Source organism: Trematomus bernacchii, unplaced genomic scaffold (genome assembly GCF_902827165.1).
Source record: "Trematomus bernacchii unplaced genomic scaffold, fTreBer1.1, whole genome shotgun sequence".
Lineage (NCBI taxonomy): Eukaryota > Metazoa > Chordata > Actinopteri > Perciformes > Nototheniidae > Trematomus > Trematomus bernacchii.
In genome coordinates, this window is record NW_022987756.1 from 99,343 (window position 1) to 122,500 (window position 23,158).

Consider the following 23,158-nt stretch of genomic DNA (forward strand, 5'->3'; position numbering starts at 1 on the left):
CTCGGCCATCTGGTCCAATCCTCGTCCCCCTGATCACCTCCTGCTCCAGGAGCCTGGGGAACCTTTTAGGCGACCTGAGGTCTAACTTTGAGGGGGCGAGGGGGGGCCGTGATGCGCTGAGGGAATGTCGGTTGATCTCCGACTACCGCAGAAACAAATATCTTAAGGACCTTTAAAGAAACTATATTTAACTTTATTTTTGGGGAAAAGTAAACGCCGACATGTTTACAGCGCTGGTTCAGTCACATGACGTCAGCTGCTTTTAATCTGCTATCAGGAATATGTGAGCTGCATTGTGATGAACACACACACACACACACTCACACACACACACACACACACACACACACACACACACACACACACACACACACACACACACACACACACACACACACACACACACACACACACACACACACACACACACACACACACACACACACACACACACCAATACCTGTTCATTAAGAGCAGCTGACAGATTCATCAGACACATGACTGGGTTCTTCACAGAGACGATGGAAATGAAAAGTGACAAACTTGTTCCCGGAGGAACGACGTGTTTAATATTTAATAACCTTGACGTTAACGGGGACATCTGATAAAAACCTGGTTGGTGCTTCCGTACGGTTAGCTACCTGCAGTGCTTATTATCTCCCTCTGCACAGGAGTGTGTTTCAGCCGATAGAAGAGCGCAAGTGCTCCATAGTGATGTCACTATGTTCCTGAAGTAAACAAAGGAGTCCAATGGAGGCGTTTCAGGCTGGGGGGGGGGGATTCCCTCTGGAGGGAACACAGGGGTTTGAGCCTGAGCAGACCATTGACATGCACTAACACCTATAGAACTACAGGGGGAGGGGGTTACATGTGATTCATAGCTAACATTAGCTGTGGTTCACAGTGAGCTCAGGGGTCACAGCGAGCTCAGGGGTCACTGTGTGTGTGCAGCAGAGAGACAGTGGAAGCAGATCAAGGAACAAATCACAAAGCTTCGTTCTCCGTGGAGAGAGAGAGAGAGTTAACGTAAACTGAGGCTCTCTCGCCCCATTAGAGCTGCTCTCATGTTCATACAACCGATCTGACAGACGAGTTCAGCGTCAAACTGAGTCCTCCACTTTCTCTGAGGAGCTGATGCGTTTCCACACAGACACACAACCAGGGCAGATATCCATATATATGTACAGAGATATGCAGATATGTGACCGCTCGGTGGAGATCAGTCGGATGTCATAACGTCATGTTCAGAGATAACGGTGGATTTATCAGAATAACTCGTCATTTGGGGTTTTGGTTGATTCTCAACAAACAAAGACTTTTTTTTCAGAATATCAATAATTACACTGTAACTCTACATCTGAGCTAAATAAAAACACTATGTAAATATATATTCAGAAGATTGAAATGTGATCGCTGGGTTCAGAAAATGAACACAGAAGCTACTAAAGGTACGACAATAGGCGGTGTGTGTTGTAGAAAATACACACACATTCAAACACACTCACACACAAACACACTCACACATAAACACACTCACACACAAACACACTCACACACAAACACACTCACACACAAACACACTCACACACAAACACACTCACACACAAACACACACTCGCTGACTTTCATCCACACTTTTCCTCATCCCAGTAAATATCATCCTGCTCCTCGATGCTGTTCTGTAGAGTTCGGGCGAAACAAAGGGTTTCTGATTCTGATGGTATTTACTGTCGTGTCAAATGATCACAATCATTTAAAACACTTAGTCCTATACTCTGATTGCCTTTTCTCTGTGACATTGTATTTGTATTCTTGAACGTGTTTAACAGAGACAGATGTTTAGGGTTTACATTTCAGGAGGTAAAGGAAGTGTAAAAGGTGAATGTAAATGGTTAAGGACGAGGAGGTGTAATGGTTTGATGATGGGATGGAGGAGCAGCTGGTTCCTCTCATGAACACACAGAGAGACTGAAAGCAGAGCTTCTCTCTCCTCTGAGGAGGAAGCTGCTCTGTTCCTGCTCTTCAGATCCATCTCACTTTATATTGACTTTCTTTATTACTTTATTAAATATAACAAAAGACAAACTTTGTCCACAAATCATTTATCAGTTTCTCTGAAGAATACTGTAACCCAAACCTCCCGATCCCGATCCCGATCCCGATCCCGATCCTGATCCCGATCCTGCTCCTGCTCCTGCTCCTGCTGGCCTTCAGGGTTCGGTCTCACTGCCCAGCCGGGCGCCTCCTCGTCTTCCTCTCCTGCCGAGCGAAGGCGCTTCCTGCGCCAGGTGAAGCCCAGAGGAAGCAGCGCCCCCCCCCTCCACCACCTGCAGTCAGACCATCAGAATCATGCGAGCTTATCAGCCGTGTTGGGTCACACAGAAACGCATTCCTTTACTAAATTACTCACTGCTCAATGTATATATATATATATGTATATGTATTACTAGTTACTTTGGATTACTCATTATCACCTGCGATGTACCATAACTTAAATAACAATATATAGTTTAACCCCAATTATGCTGGATCAGCATGAATCCTGAATTTGAGAGCAGCCAGGCTGGAGGTGCAGAGAAGGACCAGGAGCTACACTGCCCTTTTGTTTTAAACAGGGCAGATGTGTGCAAATCCTTTAAAAGGGTTAACCCACACAAGGCTCCTGGACCTGATGGCATCCCTGGCCGTGTTCTCAGGGTGTGTGCAGTTCAGCTGGCAGAGGTGTTCAAAGACATCTTCAACAGGTCCCTGCTGCAGTCTGTAGTCCCCACATGTCTTAAACACTCCACTATCGTTCCTGTCCCCAAAAAGACAATCATCACCTGCCCCAACGACTACCGCCCAGTAGCACTCACCTCCATCATAATGAAGTGCTCAGGAAGAAAGCCCTCAGGATTATAAAAGACCCCCATCACCCCAGCCACAAACTGTTCAGTCTGCTGCCGCAGCATCCGGACTAAAACCACCAGATTCAGAGACAGCTTCATCCCACAGGCCATAAGACTGTTAAACACCTGAACTGCTGAAACAACATCCATAACATTCATCTGCTACTTAGTCATTATTTATCTATTTCTCTAATATATCATTCCAATAATTTGCATAGACTCTTATTGCAATATTTCACTTTTTTTCTTTGAAACTATTTTTCTTTTTGTATTTGGTGGTGGGGCAGCAAGCAGCAGCACGAACGCAGCAGCAGCAGCTAGCAATGCATGGAGAGAGATCTGGCAGGTTCAATAGAGCGGCACATTAAGGAGACTCTGTTTAGTTGGTTGTAGAGTGGCACGGGGCGTTATGTATGGATGCAGCGTAAGTGCTCGAGTTGACTGCCTGAACTAGCTCGCAGGCTTTGCTCCATTTCATGTAATTTTTATCATCAACATTTTTTTTAAAGTATAAAGGTTAATAATACCATATATAATAATTAGGGTCTGAGACCAGAGGTCAGTGAAGATAGTCGGCGCAGGCCACACCCACTTCAGTTTTTATCGTAAACCCCCCCACTTTCACTTTAAAGTTTTAAAACAAACAACATTTGCTACGCACATCTAAAGTGCGGAGACGAACAAAAAAGCCTTTTGGAGGTATATTAAAAAACGTACAGGAAGACCGCCATTTTGAATTTAGCATTGGAATTATGCAAAATTAAACTAAACTAAACTATTTATCGCGTTTTTCGGGCTCCGTTCTTTAGAGATCTCCTCCTAGGGATTTTATCCGATCAACTCCAAATTTGGAACGTAGCGTCTCGAGACCTGGGGAATTAAAAATTATCAAAATCTAAACTTTTCACGGCACGGCGTTGTCGTTATGCGGCGCCCATTTTCACGTTCGCTCGATGCTAGGCGATCCCTCGCCATGGAACACGATGATGTCATAACACCAACTGACATGCTCAGAACGCCACCAAACATCACATGATGGTTAACACTGCTGCCCTGAACAGCTCTAATTCAAATCTAAGGTTTCATAATGATGTGTTACCATGGCAACGCATCCCTCGCCATAAAACACAATGTTGCTGTAACTCCAATGGACACGGTCTGATCGTCCACCAAACTTCACTTGTATATCACCTCTCCATGCCTCAACAGCTGTACGCCAATTATTGGGTGTCATCATATGCCGTTTCCATGGCAACGCATCCCTCCCCATAAAACACGATATTGCTATAACTCCTGTGAAAATTGTCAAAAAGTGCTCAAACTTCCCTTGGGTGCTAACAGTCCAGCCGTGAAGTGACAGTTTTGCGATTTCGTCAAATGCCGTTGCCATGGCAACACAATGCTCGCCATGAAACACAGTTTTCTCATAACCTCAGTGAACATGCTCCAAACGGCCCAAAACTTCTCATGTTTTATAACCATGCAGCCCTGAAGACATCTAAGATTATGCCATTGCCATGGCGACAGATCACTCGCCACCAAACACGATGTTTATGTTACTGCAGTAACTCCCATGAACATCGTCTGATCAGCCCAAAACCTCAGAGTCCGGTAAACATCTGCGCGACGTGTCAATGTGCAGACAGCAGCGAACCTGTGCGGATCGTCGAAGACCCACTCATCGCTTTAATTAATAATATTATTTAATAACTCATCTGAGAGACATTTTAATGTATGTTTGAGTCAATGCATCTCTTATTCCTTGTAGCGCCTGTAGCTTTATAATTTTAGGTCCTGTTTTAACTTTGACATACTATGTGGTACTCACTGTGTATCTCCTGTAGTCCGGTCTTTGTGCCCGGGCTGTGTTCCAGTACTGCGAGTACATCTCCGATCAGAAACTGTCTTTAACAAACTTTAGAAAACACACCGAATATCTTAATCTGGGATTCTGAAGACAGCGTCCTCCGATTGAGAGGCAGCTTCAGTCTCTGAGGGATGATGCCCCTGCTCTCTGGAGCTGAGTGTGTGTGTGTGTGTGTGTGTGTGTGTGTGTGTGTGTGTGTGTGTGTGTGTGTGTGTGTGTGTGTGTGTGTGTGTGTGTGTGTGTGTGTGTGTGTGTGTGTGTGTGTGTGTGTGTGTGTGTGTGTGTGTGTGTGTGTGTGTGTGTGTGTGTGTGTGAGAATGATGTCGTTGAAGCATGAACTTCAGACTGCAGGACGCTGTAGTGAGATGCTCTGTTCTGACACAGAGTTACATCACTGCAGAGTCAGGTCACTGTGAAATGTACATTACCTCACACATTCTACTTTAACCCTTTATTGAAACATATCACAGTCCATACACATGATCAGCTATACGCTCATTAATGAAACAGTAGAGACACCATGGGCGTAGGAAGCGTCCTCAATGTGGGTGGGACAATGTGACGGAGTAGATCTCATTTCCTGTATTCTGGTGGTTTGACTTTTATGTGGCTATACTAGCACGAGGAAAATATGGGTATATTTTGTAATTTCATCCAGTAGTAAAGAAACATATTTGATTATTGACTCCAGCCATCTTTAATTTAAAAAAAAAAAAACACTCATCAAGCATGCAGTTGCAATTTCTGTTAAATGAATGTATTTAATGTTATCAAATGATCAATCAGATTAGACCAGAGGTTCCCAAATTATTTTGGCTCGAGACCCAAAAGATACATTTGGTGTCTCCCCAGGACCCAAACTTACAAAAATACATCATGAATTGCCATAAGATCAATATTTAAAAACTACTGATAAAGAACACAACAAAACATGAATTTAAAATCTATATGAAATGTTTTTATTTCATTGTAAAAAGTACATTACAAAAATTATCTAGGTTAAGTTTCTCACCACCTCATAACATACTTGCACTATGAACTTGAACGATGACATAAAAGCACCAACACAGTCTCACCGCATTTCGTGTTATAATCACGAAATTAATCTATTGATTCGTGTTCACCAACACGATTTTCCCATTTTTTTCATGTCACACAGAACGATTTTAAAAGCAATGTAAATAATAACAAATTAGAAGGAAAAACAGATTTAAAAAAATACAGATTTCAGTATTCTGACACAGAACGATTTTAGAAGCAATGTATTTCTATTGGTAGTATGTTTCGTGCCTGCACCAAATAATAACAAATTAGAAGGAAAAAAAGATGACATAAAATCCAGATGTCAGTATTCTGAGGCTCTGAGACATTTCTTTTTCTCACTGACGGCAACAAAACTCAGACATTATACAATTTAAAATAAAAGGGATAGGGTTAGGCTTAGGGTAAGATATTGAGTAAGAACATGTTTTTATGAACCACACAGCTTCTGGTCTTCCAAGACCCGACCGGACAAAAAGACGTGTTGCAGGCACGAAACATACTACCAATAGAAATACATTGCATTTAAAATCGTTCTGTGTGACACGAAAAAAAGGTGAAAATCGTGTTGGTGAACACGAATCAATAGATTACATTAATTTCGTGACTATAACACGAAATGGCGTGAGACTGGGTTGAAAGCACACAGCAGGTGAGCTGAACAGACCAGTGAAGCAAAACCTATTCTCTATTTCAATAAGTCAAATGAATTCACATATCGTAGCATTGTTATGCATTTTACTCCCATTTTGACCCTAAATTTGGGAAAGACTGCTTTAGACTAAATGAAGGCCCCAAAAACATGCCTTCTGTTATCATTTGCAGAGATAAGAGCTGGCAAATCTCTTCTATGTGGCAGACGCACATTGTCCAAACGACGTTGACTCATGGAGGAGCGGAGCCATGTCTTAAGCCTTCTTAAGGAACTAAAACTTCGTTCTGCTTCGGCTGAGGAGCATGGCACTATAAGAATAAGTCTAACCAAAGACTCTACTTGGCAGTGGCTTTGAGAGCGTTTACTGCGTCAGTGATGGTGCTGGATGGATATTGAGCCGGAGCCAGATGCAGCCATTTCCTCCAGACTGAGCAATACCTCTTCATACTGTCCTTTGACTGCCTGAATGGCCACTATCCTCAAGAGCCATCGTGTTGGGCAGAGGGGCTTTAGAGTTATGAAACTCCCTGCTTCAGACTGGGCAATCTCTTTAAAAATAGTCTTATATTTTCCAGACTGGTGGTAGAGAGTGCCAAATGTGTGGACCCAATTCAGTGCATCAGACACCACAGGGGATGAGCTCCAGGCTGTCTGAGTCACGAGGCTGACACAGTGAGGACCACAACGGACATACAAAGCAAGAGGTTGCTTCTCTCTGAGAACTGCTTGAACTCCTTTGCTTTCGCCGGACATGTTTGTAGCTCCATCGTAGGTCTGCCCATGAAGACAGGACAAGTTCAACCGCAGGAGAACATCAGTTGCCACCTTAGCCGAACTCTTCCCTGTCGTTAAAGACACCTCATATAGACCTACAAAGTCTTCATGAGGGATAAGATCATGATCCACATAACAGATACATATGGCCTCTTGTTCGACTCCCGAAACATCCTGGCTTCCATCAATAATAATGGAGTACTGAAGTGCGGGCACCCCTCTATTTGTAATTCTTCTAACAATGGAGTTGGCCATTGGACATTTTGAGTACCCAAAGTCCCAAGCAGTAGGTAGAATATTAGCTAGTCTAGGACGTAAGTTTAAAATAAATAATAATAGTGAGGATGTTATATCAGTCTTGGACCTAGTCGTAGTAACTAGGTATGTTATTGAATTACAGTTTCCAGATAATTATCTCTTTGCTAATTATTACGTTAAGTGAGCTGACGCCAATCTCAGAGGAAATGCAAAGGGGCTACATTTAGATATAATACAGTTAAGTGTTAGTTAATGTAAGAAATGTATGTGCGTTCATGTGCAGACGTATATATAGTTTGTTAATTGGATAATTCATATCCTGCAAGGCTCCTAAAGAAGTCATGAGATGATGACCTTTGGACATCTGGAACATGTCCAAGTTTAGGAGAACTGACTATGTGTGTGCGTTAAACATGATGAGGGAACATGTTCGTGTGTCATTTAGGAAACCTATATCTGCCCTGTGTTTCTTGTGTTCGTGGGAGCATTTCTGCGATTGGTTGCTGTTGAAGCAAGGTAATGTTTCCCCATTGTTATTTGTTTGTTGCAACAACTAAATAATAATAATCTCAGCTATTTCTGTGTTTGTGTTTCATTGATTCCTCTCTGTTTCATTCTTTCCTGTTGTCAGTGCTGGATCGCCACAACAAGGACAACACAGATTGACTTACTGTGACTTGTTGTGATTGTCTTTGTAATATGCATAGTAAATAAATAGTTAACTGAATACTGGGATGGTAATTGCCTATAAGCACTCAGTGAAACATAAACACACAAAAAGCTTCTGAATGATAAGAAGTATAATTAAAACATAATGCACATTACATTTGGAGAGAGTACCTGAGTTAAAGAAGTCAGAAAATAATCGAACTGAAGTCACATGCACAGCAAACACTGACTGCGTCTACATGGACATGAGTAAGCCGTTTATGAGTATTATCCTGGTTATGATCATATATGGTGTTTACATGAGCACAGAGAGATCGGGTTATTCATGTTCCCTATTGACATGATAAATACCAGTAACCTGGTTGCTGCGCTCTATTTGCACTGTGATGTTTACAAAACAAAAACCGGCTATAGAAACCGTTCATCTTCCTGTAATGGTTAACCTGAAATGTATTTGACTGTGGGTAAAGTGTATCCGCTTTGGCTTGTATCGGGTTTAGCACTATTTAATGCATGTGGCTTTTTAATAGTCTCCTATTGCGCCAGCTGACACTGTGGCAGATCTGAGCTGTCCACTAAGGCAACACTCCTTAAAGCCCGCATCACACTGTCCCGAAATGTACACCAGATGGACACACGATAAAGGAAATGTTCAAATTCGGCTCTGATCGTAACAACATCGGGCCATTCGTGAGGGCGTCTTAAGCCATCGTATGACCGCCAGTGGAGTTTCTCAGGCTCCGGCAGCAATTTCCTGAGCGGTGGCAACATCTTTGGCATGTCAAAAAATTGCCGAAGGACCTTGCGAAGGTGCATTTTCGTGTTGAATTCCTGTGTCCATTTTGCCCTTCGTAAGGCCACCGTGAGGGCATCTTGTCAAATCTTGTCATCTTCGTGTGATCATCGGTGCCATCGGGCATTTTTCGCCTCACAAAGACAATACGAAGGAAACAAGAAGCTGCCCGATTGTCTTAGGAAGGCAACACGACTACGTGAAGCCCTCGCAATGCCGTCGTGTAGCCATTGTATTATAGTACGATGACATCGAGATGGGACCACGGTGTCGGCGAAGACAGCCGAATTTGAGTAGCTGTCATGGTAACATGGACATATAAAAGGCCAGCCTCAGAGCATCTTCCTCAGTCAGTCCTGAGCAACTCTACAGAGCAGAGGCGTGTGTAACTCCCAAAGCTTCAATCACAATTCATCACAAATGCTCTATTGAAATCAGTAGCAGTGATGATACCTGTATGAAGCAGGTGAAACAGGAGCATGCGGACACGGTGTGCGATGTTTCCTTGCAGATCGCTTCTCTGGTTGTTCATCAAATCATGTAAACATATTGTGTAAATAACCCAATTTGTGTTCTGTGAAACTGAAAAGGATATTACATTGTTTTTGTTACTTCCGTTGCAGTTGTATGTCTTACATGTAATTTAGGTTAACTTCCTGTTTTATTTAGATGCTTTTATTTTGAAGGCGAGTTTACGCTGTTGACAGGAAGTTGTTGTTGCTATGGAAACAACATGACGGAGATAAGTCATATCTTCTACATATAAAGACGGAAAAGTCAAGAATAAAGTGTATGTTTAAATGTTAGCACCCACCCGAAGAGGCACACGCTCTTACGTTGAGTCTGGATACATTCTAAATCATCAGTAAAGTCTACGACCATATTTTCGTGTGTGGTTCAGGTGCCATCGTGTGGCCTTCTGTAGGCATCGTACTTGCTTCGGCTGTTGCTTGGCTCACGAATGGCCCGATGTTGTTACGATCAGAGCCGAATTTGAACATTTCCTTTATCGTGTGTCCATCTGGTGTCAATGTGAGAATCTGCCTTGGTACAAAGTAGCAGTGAAAACATGGTATGGAGTTTCATTGATTTGGGCATTCTCACAATAAGCAAGTGGAATGGATTGGATAATGAAGCACTGACACAGCGCTCTACAAAGAGCGGCGAGTGGATAGACCGATGCACGGACTTTCAATATGGTAAAAGTCGGGGGGGCCAAACTAATCATTTTAAAAGGTCGGGGGGACTTATCCCACCCTCATATAATGGCTGCGACGCCCATGACACACATGTTAACCAATGAAAAGCATTGATTCAAAACACCAACATTAAAACCCCAGGACAGGAAGTGGTCTCCTCCTACAGAGGACACAGAGACACTGAGGAACCATCGAACCTGAGCGCAAACCCAGCGTAGAGAGGTTCAGTGAATGTGGCTCTGAAGGTGTGGAGGTGGGTCAGTGTGTCAGAGGAGACTCTGTAGAAGGAGAGAGAGCCAGCAGGATGATCCAGATACACTGCTACTCTACCAGAGGAGGGGGAGATGGAGGAGGATAAGGAAGAGGAAGAGGTGTGTGTTCTTCTGTCATTGTTCCAGACCGAGTAACCATTACCAGAGCATCTCAGACTCCAGGACTGATCATTCCTTCCAAACCTACAGTCCTTTCTATTTCCTCTCCTCCTGATTCCTCTGTAAGTCACTGATATAGAAACCCCTCCTCTCCACTCTACCTCCCAGTAACAGAGACCAGTCAGAGCTTCTCTGCACATCAGCTGAGAACAGGAGTCAAACCTCTCTGGATGATCAGGATATGGCTGCTTCTCTCCTCTCACAGGTGTCACCGTCCTGTTGTCCTCAGACAGGATGAGGTCTCTGTTCACTGTGTTTGAGTCCAGGGTGAGTTCACAGGAATCTGATGAGAGACACAGACAGCAGTTTATCATCAGACTCACCTGAAGGCTTTCCTCTCTGTCAGTGATCTTTCTATAAAGCTTCAAGATGTCATGTTCTAATGAATAAATAGCACCTCCATCATCTGTGTCTTTAGAGAGAAGCTGACTGATCCACACTTACACTTCCTCACACCTGGTTTTAACCTCTGCTCTCCACCATGGTCCAGCCTGGAGGAAGAAACACAGGCAGGATGAATTTCTATCCAACATGAGTCCTAGCTGCTGTTCAACCTGAAGCAGAGCTCAGTCTGTCCGTGGGACAGAGAGACAGATTATTTCAATGCAAGTCCTTTATTGTCGATGGACCCAGAATTCACAGAGCAAGGCCAGGTAAAACAAGGTAAAAAAACAACATTTCAAAACCTAAACCTCTCTCGAAGTAAACTTCCAACATCAAGACTCTGACAACAACTGAAAAAAAACCAGAAATGAAATATCACTAGAACTTTGGATCTCTGTGGGTCAACCCTCTGGGGATCAAAAATGTCAAACAGAATCTCATCTCAACACATTTCGCATTTGGTGAGATATCTCAGTCAGAACCAAATTCATAAACTGACCATCATTATCCTCCCTAGAGCCAGTGGTTCTGATGTTTGGACTGAATGGCTGTTTCCATGTAATAAGACTTCAAGGTTAACTCACTGCTGTGAACATAATCAAGGGAAATGAGACGTCCTTCATGATGGAAGACCAGAGATGAAAGAGATTACATTAGAAAAATATGAGGAACCTGCAGTCAGTCTGTCCATACCTGAGAGTGTCCAGTTTCCAGAGTGGATCCTCCAGTCCAGCAGAAAGCCGCTTCTCTCCTGAGTCTCCTGGATGATTGTAGCTCAGGTCCAGCTCTCTCAGATGGGAGGGGTTGGAGCTCAGAGCTGAAGCCAGAGAAACACAGCCTTCCTCTGTGACCAGACAGCCTGACAGACTGGAACCAGGGAATACAGTAAACTCAGTGCTTTAAAAAGTCACATGAGCAGCAACATCAGAGGTGGACCATCTTCATCAACATGAACAAAAAGCTGGATGACAATAATTGAAAAGTGAAACTGCTTGTAAATAAAAAGCTGAACTCTGACCTGAGAGTCTCCAGTTCACAGTGTGGACTCTCCAGTCCAGCAGACAGCAGCTTCACTCCTGAATCCTGCAGGTCGTTGTTACTCAGGTCCAGATCTCTCAGACTAGAGGACTGGGAGCTGAGGACTGAGGACAGAGCTGCACAGCTTCTCTCTGACAGCTTACAGCCACTCAGTCTGAAGAGACGATGGACCAACAGTTATTTAGAAGACAGCAGTGTATTAATAACTGATTCACTAAATCAAATTATCTCTCCACTTACAGAGCTTTCCTGGAGGCTTTGACCACTGGCAGCAGCCTCAGAAGAGCCTCCTCTGAAGCAGAGTATTTCTTCAGGTCAAACACGTCCAGATCTTCTTCTGATGACAGTAAGATGAAGACCAGAGCCGACCACTGAGCAAGAGACAGATCCTCTGTGGAGAGACTGCCTGATCTCAGGGATTGTTGGATCTCCTCCACTAGAGAACGATCATTCAGTTCATTCAGACAGTGGAACAGGTTGATGCTTTTCTCTGCAGACAGATCCTCATCCATCTTCTTCTTGATGTACTGGACTGTTTTCTGGTTGATCTCTGAGCTACTTCCTGTCTGCGTCACCAGGCCTCCCAGGAGTTTCTGATTGGTCTGCAGTGAAAGACCCAGGAGGAAGCGGAGGAACAAGTCCAGATGTCCGTTTGGACTCTGTAAGGCCTGGTCCACAGCACTCTGGTAGAGATCTGTTAGTTTAGGTTTGGGTTTTGATCTGAAGATTTTAAGGTTGTTGGTTTTCTGACAGCAGGTTGACTCCAGAGTTGATGAAGGTCAGATGGACATGAAGAGCAGCCAGAAACTCCTGAACGCTCAGATGGACGAAGCAGAACACTGTGTTCTTGTACGTTCCTCTCTCCTCTCTAAAGACCTGTGTGAACACTCCTGAGTACACTGAGGCTGCTCTGATATCGATGCCACACTCTGTCAGGTCGGACTCATAGAAGATCAGTTTGCCTTTCTGCAGCTGCTCAAAAGACAGTTTTCCCAGAAACTCCATCATCTTCATCCTGCTCTCTGGACTCCAGTGTGGATCTGTCTCAGCTCCTCCATCATACTTGATGTTCACTTTGGACTGAACCACCAGGAAGTGGATGTACATCTCAGTCAGGGTCTTGGGCAGATTTCTTCCTTCACTGGTTTTCAACACCTCCTCCAGAACTGAAGCAGAGATCCAGCAGAAGACTGGGATGTGGCACATGATGTGGAGGCTTCGTGAGGTCTTGATGTGGGAGATGATGGTGACGGCCTGCTCCTGATCTCTGAACCTCTTCCTGAAGTACTCCTCCTTCTGTGGGTCAGTGAACCCTCGGACCTCTGTCACCATGTCCACACACTCAGGAGGGATCTGATTGGCTGCTGCAGGTCGTGTGGTTATCCAGAGGCGAGCAGAGGGAACCAGCTTCCCCCTGATGAGGTTCGTCAGCAGCACATCCACTGAGGTGGACTCTGTGACATCAGTCAGGATCTCAGTGTTGTGGAAGTCCAGAGGAAGTCGACACTCATCCAGACCGTCAAAGATGAACACAACCGGGAACTGATCAAACCTGCAGATTCCTGCGTCTCTGGTTTCAGAGAAGAAGTGATGAACAAGTTCCACCAAGCTGTACTTGTTCTCTCTCACCACATTCAGCTCTCTGAAGGTGAATGGAAATATGAACTGGATGTCCTGGTGGGCTTTGCCTTCAGCCCAGTCCAGAGTGAACTTCTGTGTTAAGACTGTTTTCCCAATGCCAGCCACGCCCTTTGTCATCACTGCTCTGATTGGTGCATCTCTTCCAGGTGAGGCTTTAAAGAGGTCTTCTTGTCTGATGGTTGTTTCTGGTCTGTCTGGTTTCCTGGATGCTGTTTCAATCTGTCTGACCTCATGTTCAGCATTGACCTCTGCAGCCCCCCCCCCCCCCCCCCCCTCTGTGATGTAGAGCTCTGTGTAGATCTGGTTCAGAAGGGTTGGGCTTCCTGCTTTAGCAATGCCCTCAAACACACACAGGAACCTCTCCTTCAGGGTGGATTTAAGTTTACGCTGACACACAGCAGCAGCAATTTCTGAAACAACAAACAATCAAAAAAATTTAAATAAAGCTCTGACAGGCCGAGCGGAGAATCAGCTCAACTGCCAACATGAAAGCCACGAGCAGATGTGAGTTGGTTTCTTTCTAAAGCAGTTAAGTTATATCAAGATGGTCTTTTTATCTTACAAAACATCTCCAGCACAACAGGATAGTGTGTTTGCACAGAAGAAACCATAAATCAAATGTATTTGGAAAAGATCTGACACACAGACTCTCTCCATCATGGTACATGTGTTGAGTCCTCTTACTGCTCTGCAGGCGGTCAGCCAGCTCCTCCTGCTTCATGCTCCTCAGGAGGTGCAGTGAGATGTTCAGAAGGGCCTCTCTGCTGCTGCTCCTCTGCTCTTCATCCTCAGCCTCCAACACCTCCTCATCCTCCCTCTGACTCTCTAAGCATTCTGGGTAATCTGATCTCAGGACAAGCTCTGCTGATAGACTCTGTAAAAGACACACACACACACACACACACACACACACACACACACACACACACAGACTGTTGAAGTGCCTGATTCAGACTTCACACCCATTCAGGAGTGCGCTCAGGAACCTCGGGGGATTGTTGTTGTTAGCATCTGGTTAGCTAGCTGCGCTAACGGATATAAGAAGCTTTTTGTACAAGGTGGAGGGAGAATCCTCTCCTGTCAGACTGAGAGGCTCTGACAGGATAACTACAGCTCAGTTTGAGAGGCTCTGATAACTACAGCTCAGTTTGAGAGGCTCTGATAACTACAGCTCAGACTGAGAGAGATAACTACAGCTCAGACTGAGAGGCTGACAACTACAGCTCAGACTGAGAGAGATAACTACAGCTCAGACTGAGAGGCTCTGATAACTACAGCTCAGACTGAGAGACTCTGATAACTACAGCTCAGACTGAGAGACTCTGATAACTACAGCTCAGACTGAGAGACTCTGATAACTACAGCTCAGACTGAGAGGCTCTGATAACTACAGCTCAGACTGAGAGGCTGATAACTACAGCTCAGACTGAGAGAGATAACTACAGCTCAGACTGAGAGACTCTGATAACTACAGCTCAGACTGAGAGACTCTGATAACTACAGCTCAGACTGAGAGGCTCTGATAACTACAGCTCAGACTGAGAGAGATAACTACAGCTCAGACTGAGAGGCTCTGATAACTACAGCTCAGACTGAGAGGCTCTGATAACTACAGCTCAGACTGAGAGGCTCTGATAACTACAGCTCAGACTGAGAGGCTCTGATAACTACAGCTCAGACTGAGAGGCTCTGATAACTACAGCTCAGACTGAGAGGCTCTGATAACTACAGCTCAGACTGAGAGGCTCTGATAACTACAGCTCAGACTGAGAGGCTCTGATAACTACAGCTCAGACTGAGAGGCTATGATAACTACAGCTCAGACTGAGAGGCTATGATAGCTACAGCTCAGACTGAGAGAGATAACTACAGCTCAGATAACTACAGCTCAGACTGAGAGGCTATGATAGCTACAGCTCAGTGAGGTAAAGGACTCTGTATGAATGAAAAACAGGTATGAAATCATTCTATGGAACAGTCAAACAAAAATACAGTTGAAAAGGGGAGTGACTAGTTAAATACATTTTGCCCTCAAAGATTGATGCATTTAACTTAAACCCCCTAGAGCAGGGGTACTCAAATACAAATCTTAAAGGTCCAAAACAATTTTTTCAATCAGACAAAGGTCCGTTTATTACGGTCATTCAAACTTTTAAACAATTGCAACAAGATTCTTAACACGAGGTTGCAAAAACAAAAAGTCTCTGTATGCAGCAGTTTTCATTGTTCTTGTGTCTGTGCTTGATCCCTCAGAGTCGCAGTGTAAGAGCTGCACAGTTATGAATAAAGGCAGCTGCACCCTCTTTCATTCAGCATTCCCATTATTGCTTTATAAATGTCTTGCCCCCTTGTGTGTCCACTGAGGTTCGTCAGGCCCAACACATCTTCAACAAACTCCCCCTTTGCCTCATCATCAAAACTCACACACACCAGCAACTGAGCATTGTCAGTGGTGTCAGTGGACTCATCCACAGCTAAGGAAATGCACTGTGCATTTTGTATTCCATCACAAAGCTGATTCATCAAATCACCAGCCAGTATTTATGTTCTTCTGGTTGCTGTGGAATCTGAGAGGGGGCTTTGCTTGATTTGACCTGTTATTTCCTCTTTTTATTTGCCTTCAAACATGGTCTCCATCACTTCAGTCATGCATTCTTTTATACTTCAGTTATTATCCAGTGGAGAGTCCTTACCTACTGGCCTAGTTCAATCAAAGTGGTTACTTTCTGTTGTCTGGGCAGTGTAGTTTTACACACCGTCTTATTTGACTTTCTCAGGACTTAAAACTGTTTTTTGGGGCAGACCCCCACAAAGAAAAAAATATATTTACACACGTAAGGTCATCATCTTAACGGTTGTGTATGCTCATCCGTGAGCAGAGCATCAAGTTGACGAGTCTATTACAGCTGAATGCAGCGATCACCATGTTGTTCAGCAACACGCCTCAAACTGATTAAGATCAACAGCTTTAGTGCGTTTTGATTCAATGCTGAGTCCAGACACACTGACAGTCTCTTCTCTGTCATTGGAGACCGCACCTCATTCCTTCAGTACTTGGGTCCGAATGCTTCTCGTTTTGCGCCGTCCCGTTCAAATGAAATCGCCGCCAATCATATTTCCACGCTCGCGCCAGGGACGGGGGAGGGGTTACAAGACGTGCATCTTGTGCTGCATTCACTTGCACTCGGACATTAGAGACTTTCTCTCATAAATGTCAGATGAGCCACAACTTTTCTTTCAAAACAAAGCTGTCAGCTGGGGTGGCAGCTGGGGTGGCAAGGCCTATTTTTAGGGTGGCAGTTGCCACCCCATGCCACCCCGGTAGGTGAAACTAGGCTACTAGCTACAGTACAGATGCAACTAGATGAGCTGTAAACTCTCGCTCTGACTCAGACCGGTTGAAAGAGACGACACACGCATTTTTCCCACCCGCATTCCGCGAAGACCCGCCCTACTGTGCCTCTGATTCGCAGACTGTTGGTGGGGGAAAAAACGCTGACGGGATGCTGAATGTGATTGGACCAAAGCGTTGACAGACACACACAGACAGTGGAACAGTCGTACATGCAGAGCGCTGTATGCAGCGGACATAGCTGAGAATTTTGACTCGTGGCGTTGTGGCGATGTCTCGCAGATAACACAGATAATACAGATAATACATATGAAAAGTATAATTTGCTCAGAGTCCAGAGACAGTTGTGGTTTGGTCCGGAACTTTGAGGATGCCTGCCCTAGAGGAGATGAGATCTTACCCACTCTTAAAACATGGTCCTTCACATAGCACTTCACCCCTGTACCCATTGCACAATAAGACAACACTTTTACCTTGGATCAGCAGAGGGGGATCCATCTTTGAAGTGTATAGGTCTGGGCATAGACCTGTCACTCTTCATGGACACACAGCTGGGTCCAGGTCCAGGTCCAGGTTCCTCATGTTGGATCCTGATAGATCACAAACACTGATAAATGAAGAACACTGAAAATGGCATTTATGGTCAGATGTTTTCATACTGATAACAAAATATGGTTAATCATTACTTTTGATCAGATGGGTCTCCATCTTTAAAGTGTATATGTATGGGCATAGAATTGTCACTCTTCATGGACACACAGCTGGGTCCAGGTCCAGGTCCAGGTCCAGGTCCAGGTCCAGGTCCAGGTCCAGGTCCAGGTCCAGGTCCAGGTCCCGGTCCAGGTCCAGGTCCAGGTCCAGGTCCAGGTCCAGGTCCAGGTTCAGGTCCAGGTCCAGCAGGATGTGGTGTTTGCTCTGGGCTGGAACACAACACACAGAGCTTTGAGTGAGTAACGAGTGCTGAGCTGTGACATGGAGAAGAGTCATGGACAGGTGGAGATCTCACCTCTGAGCTTTGGTCTGGCTGTCATGTTCCCCAGAGCCTTTAGAGGGGGGGGCTTCCTCCTCTCTGTCCTCACTCTGATCCATAGCAGAGCCCCCACCTTCACACAAACACAACAACATGCTCATTCATTACCACAAGCTTTACATCACAGGTAGTTCCCCTCCTCTCAGATATTCAGGAACCTTGTTGGAGCCTCAACAGGACCTGATCAGCCCAGAATGTTCCCCACAGCCCCAGAACCACACAGAAACCCAGTGTGTTGACCCCTAAACAACACCTATCCATCCTGAGAGGGATACTCTGTTGCTCTCCCTGAAGGTTCTTCAGTTTTTCCCCAGTGGCGTTGTCTGGCCTGGTTAGCTAGCTACGCTAACGGATATACCAAGCTGTATATAGCTGTGACTGAGATGGCGCCTTGCACATTATTAACATTATATATTCATCAGATTGTGCAAGAATAATAACTGAGTGTAAAGTCAATCTGAATAAACAACATGCAGACAATTACATTTCCCCTCTGTCGGCCCAGGAGGTGAACTCCACCTCTCCAGATACCAGTCCACTCTCTCGCGACCCTTCACTTCCCAGGCCAAGTCCCTACAGACCGAGCCACCCCATCACCCCAATACCTTCCACAGGTAACATGGTCTCCTGATCCTAAAATGACAGAATATCATAATTCTGAGACGTCTTACTTTATGATAGTGAAGTCGTTTTTATCAGCTGTTAATCAGTAACAGGCCGTCTGTAGACAGATTCAGACTCTGACCCCCCACTAACTGAGCTGTAAGCAGGTTTCAAAGAGACTGAACGGGCCGACCCTTGGTACTGCAACAAAACCTCTAACAATAAAACTAACAACACACAATTCCTGTAAATGAGAAGAAATATCTTCTGCTGTGACTGATGCAGAGAGACAGAATAATAAACCCAACCTTTGAGAAACTGTTTGTTAGCAGAGTTCATCTATCTGTGCTCTGTTTGTTCCACGGTGGTGATGTACAGGATAACCCTAAAGTCATCTGAACTAGTCTAACCCTAAAGTCATCTGAACTAGTCTAACCCTAAAGTCATCTGAACTAGTCTAACCCTAAAGTCATCTGAACTAGTCTAACCTTAAAGTCATCTGAACTAGTCTAACTCTAAAGTCATCTGAACTAGTCTAACCCTAAAGTCATCTGAACTAGTCTAACCTTAAAGTCATCTGAACTAGTCTAACTCTAAAGTCATCTGAACTAGTCTAACCCTAAAGTCATCTGAACTAGTCTAACCCTAAAGTCATCTGAACTAGTCTAACCTTAAAGTCATCTGAACTAGTCTAACCCTAAAGTCATCTGAACTAGTCTAACCCTAAAGTCATCTGAACTAGTCTAACCTTAAAGTCATCTGAACTAGTCTAACTCTAAAGTCATCTGAACTAGTCTAACCCTAAAGTCATCTGAACTAGTCTAACCCTAAAGTCATCTGAACTAGTCTAACCCTAAAGTCATCTGAACTAGTCTAACCCTAAAGTCATCTGAACTAGTCTAACCCTAAAGTCATCTGAACTAGTCTAACCTTAAAGTCATCTGAACTAGTCTAACCCTAAAGTCATCTGAACTAGTCTAACCCTAAAGTCATCTGAACTAGTCTAACCCTAAAGTCATCTGAACTAGTCTAACCCTAAAGTCATCTGAACTAGTCTAACCCTAAAGTCATCTGAACTAGTCTAACCTTAAAGTCATCTGAACTAGTCTAACCCTAAAGTCATCTGAACTAGTCTAACCCTAAAGTCATCTGAACTAGTCTAACCCTAAAGTCATCTGAACTAGTCTAACCCTAAAGTCATCTGAACTAGTCTAACCCTAAAGTCATCTGAACTAGTCTAACCCTGAAGTCATCTGAACTAGTCTAACCCTCCATTAGTAGTGCGTGTGGCCATATGTACAGATATGTACATGCGACATGAAAACAGTGCATCTCATATTGACAAAAAAAAACCTTAATAACCGAGTTTTCTAATTCGCTCTAAAAATAAGCCGTTGTGATACACGTGTAGACAACGTCTGCAGAATCATAAATGATCATTACATTGGGGTCATTAAACCATTATTTCGCTAAGATAAAAAACATTAAAGTTTTGGATTTTAGTGTAATTCACAAATGTTCCACCAGATGGTGCCACACACCCCCAGGGGGAAAAGATAACATATTAACCCAGGAATAAGTGTCTGAATCATGGGTACATTAGTGGTCAAAGTCGTGGGAAATGTTTTAATTCAGGAGACAGAGTCATTTAATGAAAACTGGTAGTTCACAATGTGCTATTTCAGCAGAAATAGCAGAATCTGAACATGTGCCAGAACTACAATGCATATTGCCATGCAGTCTTAAACTGGTGAATCTGTTTAAATGCAGGCAGCAGAGTCACTGCTGTTAGCAGGGTCTCAAAGACCCATAGACCCAGAGACCCAGGGTACAGCACCTCGCTGTCTTACCCAGAAAACAGCGCTCTGATCAGGGCTAAAGTAATGTTATAAACTGGTGAATCTGTTTAAATGCAGGCAGCAGAGTCACTGCTGTTAGCAGGGTCTCAGAGAGCCAAAGGACGGACTAGAGACCTCCAGCATGAGTCCCTAACAGTGGCACTCTGTTTATTTCACACTTCCAGGAGAGAGACCGGGGAAATCACCTCTATGTGGCGGCTCACAGACCCCCAAAGGACGGACTAGAGACCTCCAGCATGAGTCCCTAAAAGTGGCACTCCTCCATAACCTTGCACACCATGAGTCCCCGGGCCCCCGCAGTTAAGCACTCCCCCATGGACTAAACCCAGATATTCACACCCTCCAGAACCTCGTGCCCCTGGTAAGACTAACAAGGGGGTGGATTTTGTGGTGGTCTACCGTCCGCCCTTAAGATTCCAACTGCGGACTCCTGACACTCAGACACTTTTCATATTTTTAGGTTACCAAGGGCACGCTTGTCTGGCAGTTATGCACATGGGGTTTTGTCCAAGGCAGTGTGCTTAAGTCAGGGGGCCCGGGGACTCAAGGTGCGCATGGCAGGCCGCCTATGAGCGGCCAAAATGTTTTAATTCACTCATTATTGTCGTTTTTAGACAGTGTACATTGGACGACATAAACATACGGAGTTATGGACATAAACGTGTCAGTATAGACAGAACAATGTACATATTAATCATATTTATTTTGTTAAATGTACAAGAAACTAAAAACAGCAGAATCACTGCTTTAAGCAGGATATCACACTCACAGGCAGAAATACACACACCTAGGGTGAAAAGATAACATATTTAGCCAGGAATAAGTGTGCAAAACATGGGTACATTAGTGTTTAAAGTCGTGGGAAATGTTTTAATTCAGGAGGTTTTAAGTGTGGCTTCACTTGTATCACACACCCAGGGTGAAAAGATAACATATTTACCCAGGAATAAGTATCTCAATCATGGGTACATTAGTGGTCAGAGTCGTGGGAAATGTTTTAATTCAACAGGAGAGGGTAATTCACTTCTTACCCTGTGAACAGGGCTGCAAACATGGCTACATGAGTGTTAAAATACTGTCAAACTCTTTTAATTCAGTCACAATAGTCGTTTTTAGACCGTGTACATTGGACGACATAAACATACGGAGTTATGGACATAAACCTGTCAGTATAGACAGAACAATGTACATATCAATCATATTTATGTTGTTAAATGTACAAGAAGCTAAAAACAGCAGAGTCACTGCTGTTAGCAGGGTCTCAGAGACCCAGAGACCCAGAGACCCAGAGACCCAGGGTACAGCACCTCGCTGTGTTACCCAGAAAACATGGCTCTGATCAGGGCTAAAGTAATGTTATAAACTGGTGAATCTGTTTAAATGCAGGCAGCAGAAAAGATAACATGTTTACCCCGCTAAAGTGTCTGAATCATGGGTATATTAGTGCTCAAACTCGATTAAACTGTTTTAATTCCGGAGGTTTTAAGTGTGGTTTCACTTGTATCACACACCCAGGGTGAAAAGATAACATGGTTACCCCGCTAAAGTGTTAAAAACATGGGTATACTAGTGCTCAAACTCGATTAAACTGTTTTAATTCAAATATTTACAGACATCACAGGTCCATCAAACTTGGTATATTTACACTTTGTACCTGTTGGAACACACACACGAAGTTTGGGGGTTGTGCGCCCTTGTTTACCATATTAACCTATTTATCATCCATAATAGCGTGTTTTTCAGACTTAACAACATTTTTACAAATTTTATAAATTAGTCTAGAGCTCCATCTATTGGAATTTGAGTGTTTTACACGTCTGTCCATGGAACGGGAGTGTTGCGCCATTTGAGTGGAGTAAACTGATATGCAGCTGGAGTAACATGTACATTGAGACGCATTGGGACATATCATCACTTTCAATGTTAACCTTGAACATAGGAGGCACAATTCGCTTACCCTGAGTTCTCTGAACTAAAGTCCACATGTCCCTTAGCTCTGTAGTATTGATCTCATCTCTGTGTCTATGTTCTGCTCTCAGTGTGACGTACCAACAGGATGAGTCTCAGCTTCATCCAAACTGTTGTTGTTTCCTGTGAGTTTTGTTCCAGCGATGCAGTGAACACAACACATGAGTACAGCAGCACCTCTACTGTTCTCAGTCTAACTGCTGACACACACATGATGAAAGCTGCTCTTACCTTCTGAAGAGAATCTGCTGATGAGTGACGGTGAAATGAATCAGTCGCTCCAAGCAGAGACAGAACTAACATGTAACTCCCAGCAGGTCTCCACAGCTCTGTTGATTCACATACAGTCTATCTCTGTGTGTTCATCTCCAGCTGAAATATGATGAGCTCCTCTGAACTCTGGAACCAACGAGCTGGAGCACCTCAGGTCAAACATTAACACACTTTATTAAACCTTATCATCTGAACTTTGATTTTATAATACGGTAATTAAAAAGAGGCAAGGTGCGTTTCTCTGGTGGCCGACAGGTGCGTACGCCAAGATGAACCACTGCAGCTGAAACGATGCAAATCTAAAAGCACAGATGTGTCTTAATGTCCGCATCATTCAGAAACATCTGGTTCTCGCTGCCTCTGCAGCAGCCATCTCCCTCAGGTGGCACATCTGAGCAGGGATGTCTGCACAAGGCAGTGTTCAATTAAGGCAAT

General features: G+C 44.2%; 2 protein-coding genes across 2 annotated transcripts in view; both read right to left on the bottom strand.

Moving 5' to 3' along the window:
• LOC117496580 (kinesin-like protein KIF26A) overlaps window positions 1–3,619 on the bottom strand; it is a 37,896-nt gene extending 34,277 nt beyond the window's left edge. The window contains 3 exon segments of the mRNA XM_034148282.1: window positions 38–142; window positions 2,138–2,327; window positions 3,606–3,619. Of these exon segments, the coding sequence (XP_034004173.1) occupies window positions 38–142; window positions 2,138–2,327; window positions 3,606–3,619 (309 nt within the window).
• A 6,654-nt stretch (window positions 3,620–10,273) lies between these two features.
• Window positions 10,274–22,779, bottom strand: LOC117496578 (NACHT, LRR and PYD domains-containing protein 3-like). The gene is given in 12 exon segments (XM_034148279.1): window positions 10,274–10,858; window positions 11,020–11,066; window positions 11,653–11,826; window positions 11,978–12,151; window positions 12,238–12,728; window positions 12,730–14,048; window positions 14,323–14,481; window positions 17,391–17,463; window positions 17,811–17,910; window positions 17,997–18,093; window positions 22,440–22,573; window positions 22,682–22,779. Coding segments are annotated over 11 exon segments (3,216 nt in total). The 5' UTR covers window positions 22,468–22,573; window positions 22,682–22,779; the 3' UTR covers window positions 10,274–10,304.
• Window positions 22,780–23,158: the final 379 nt, after the last annotated feature.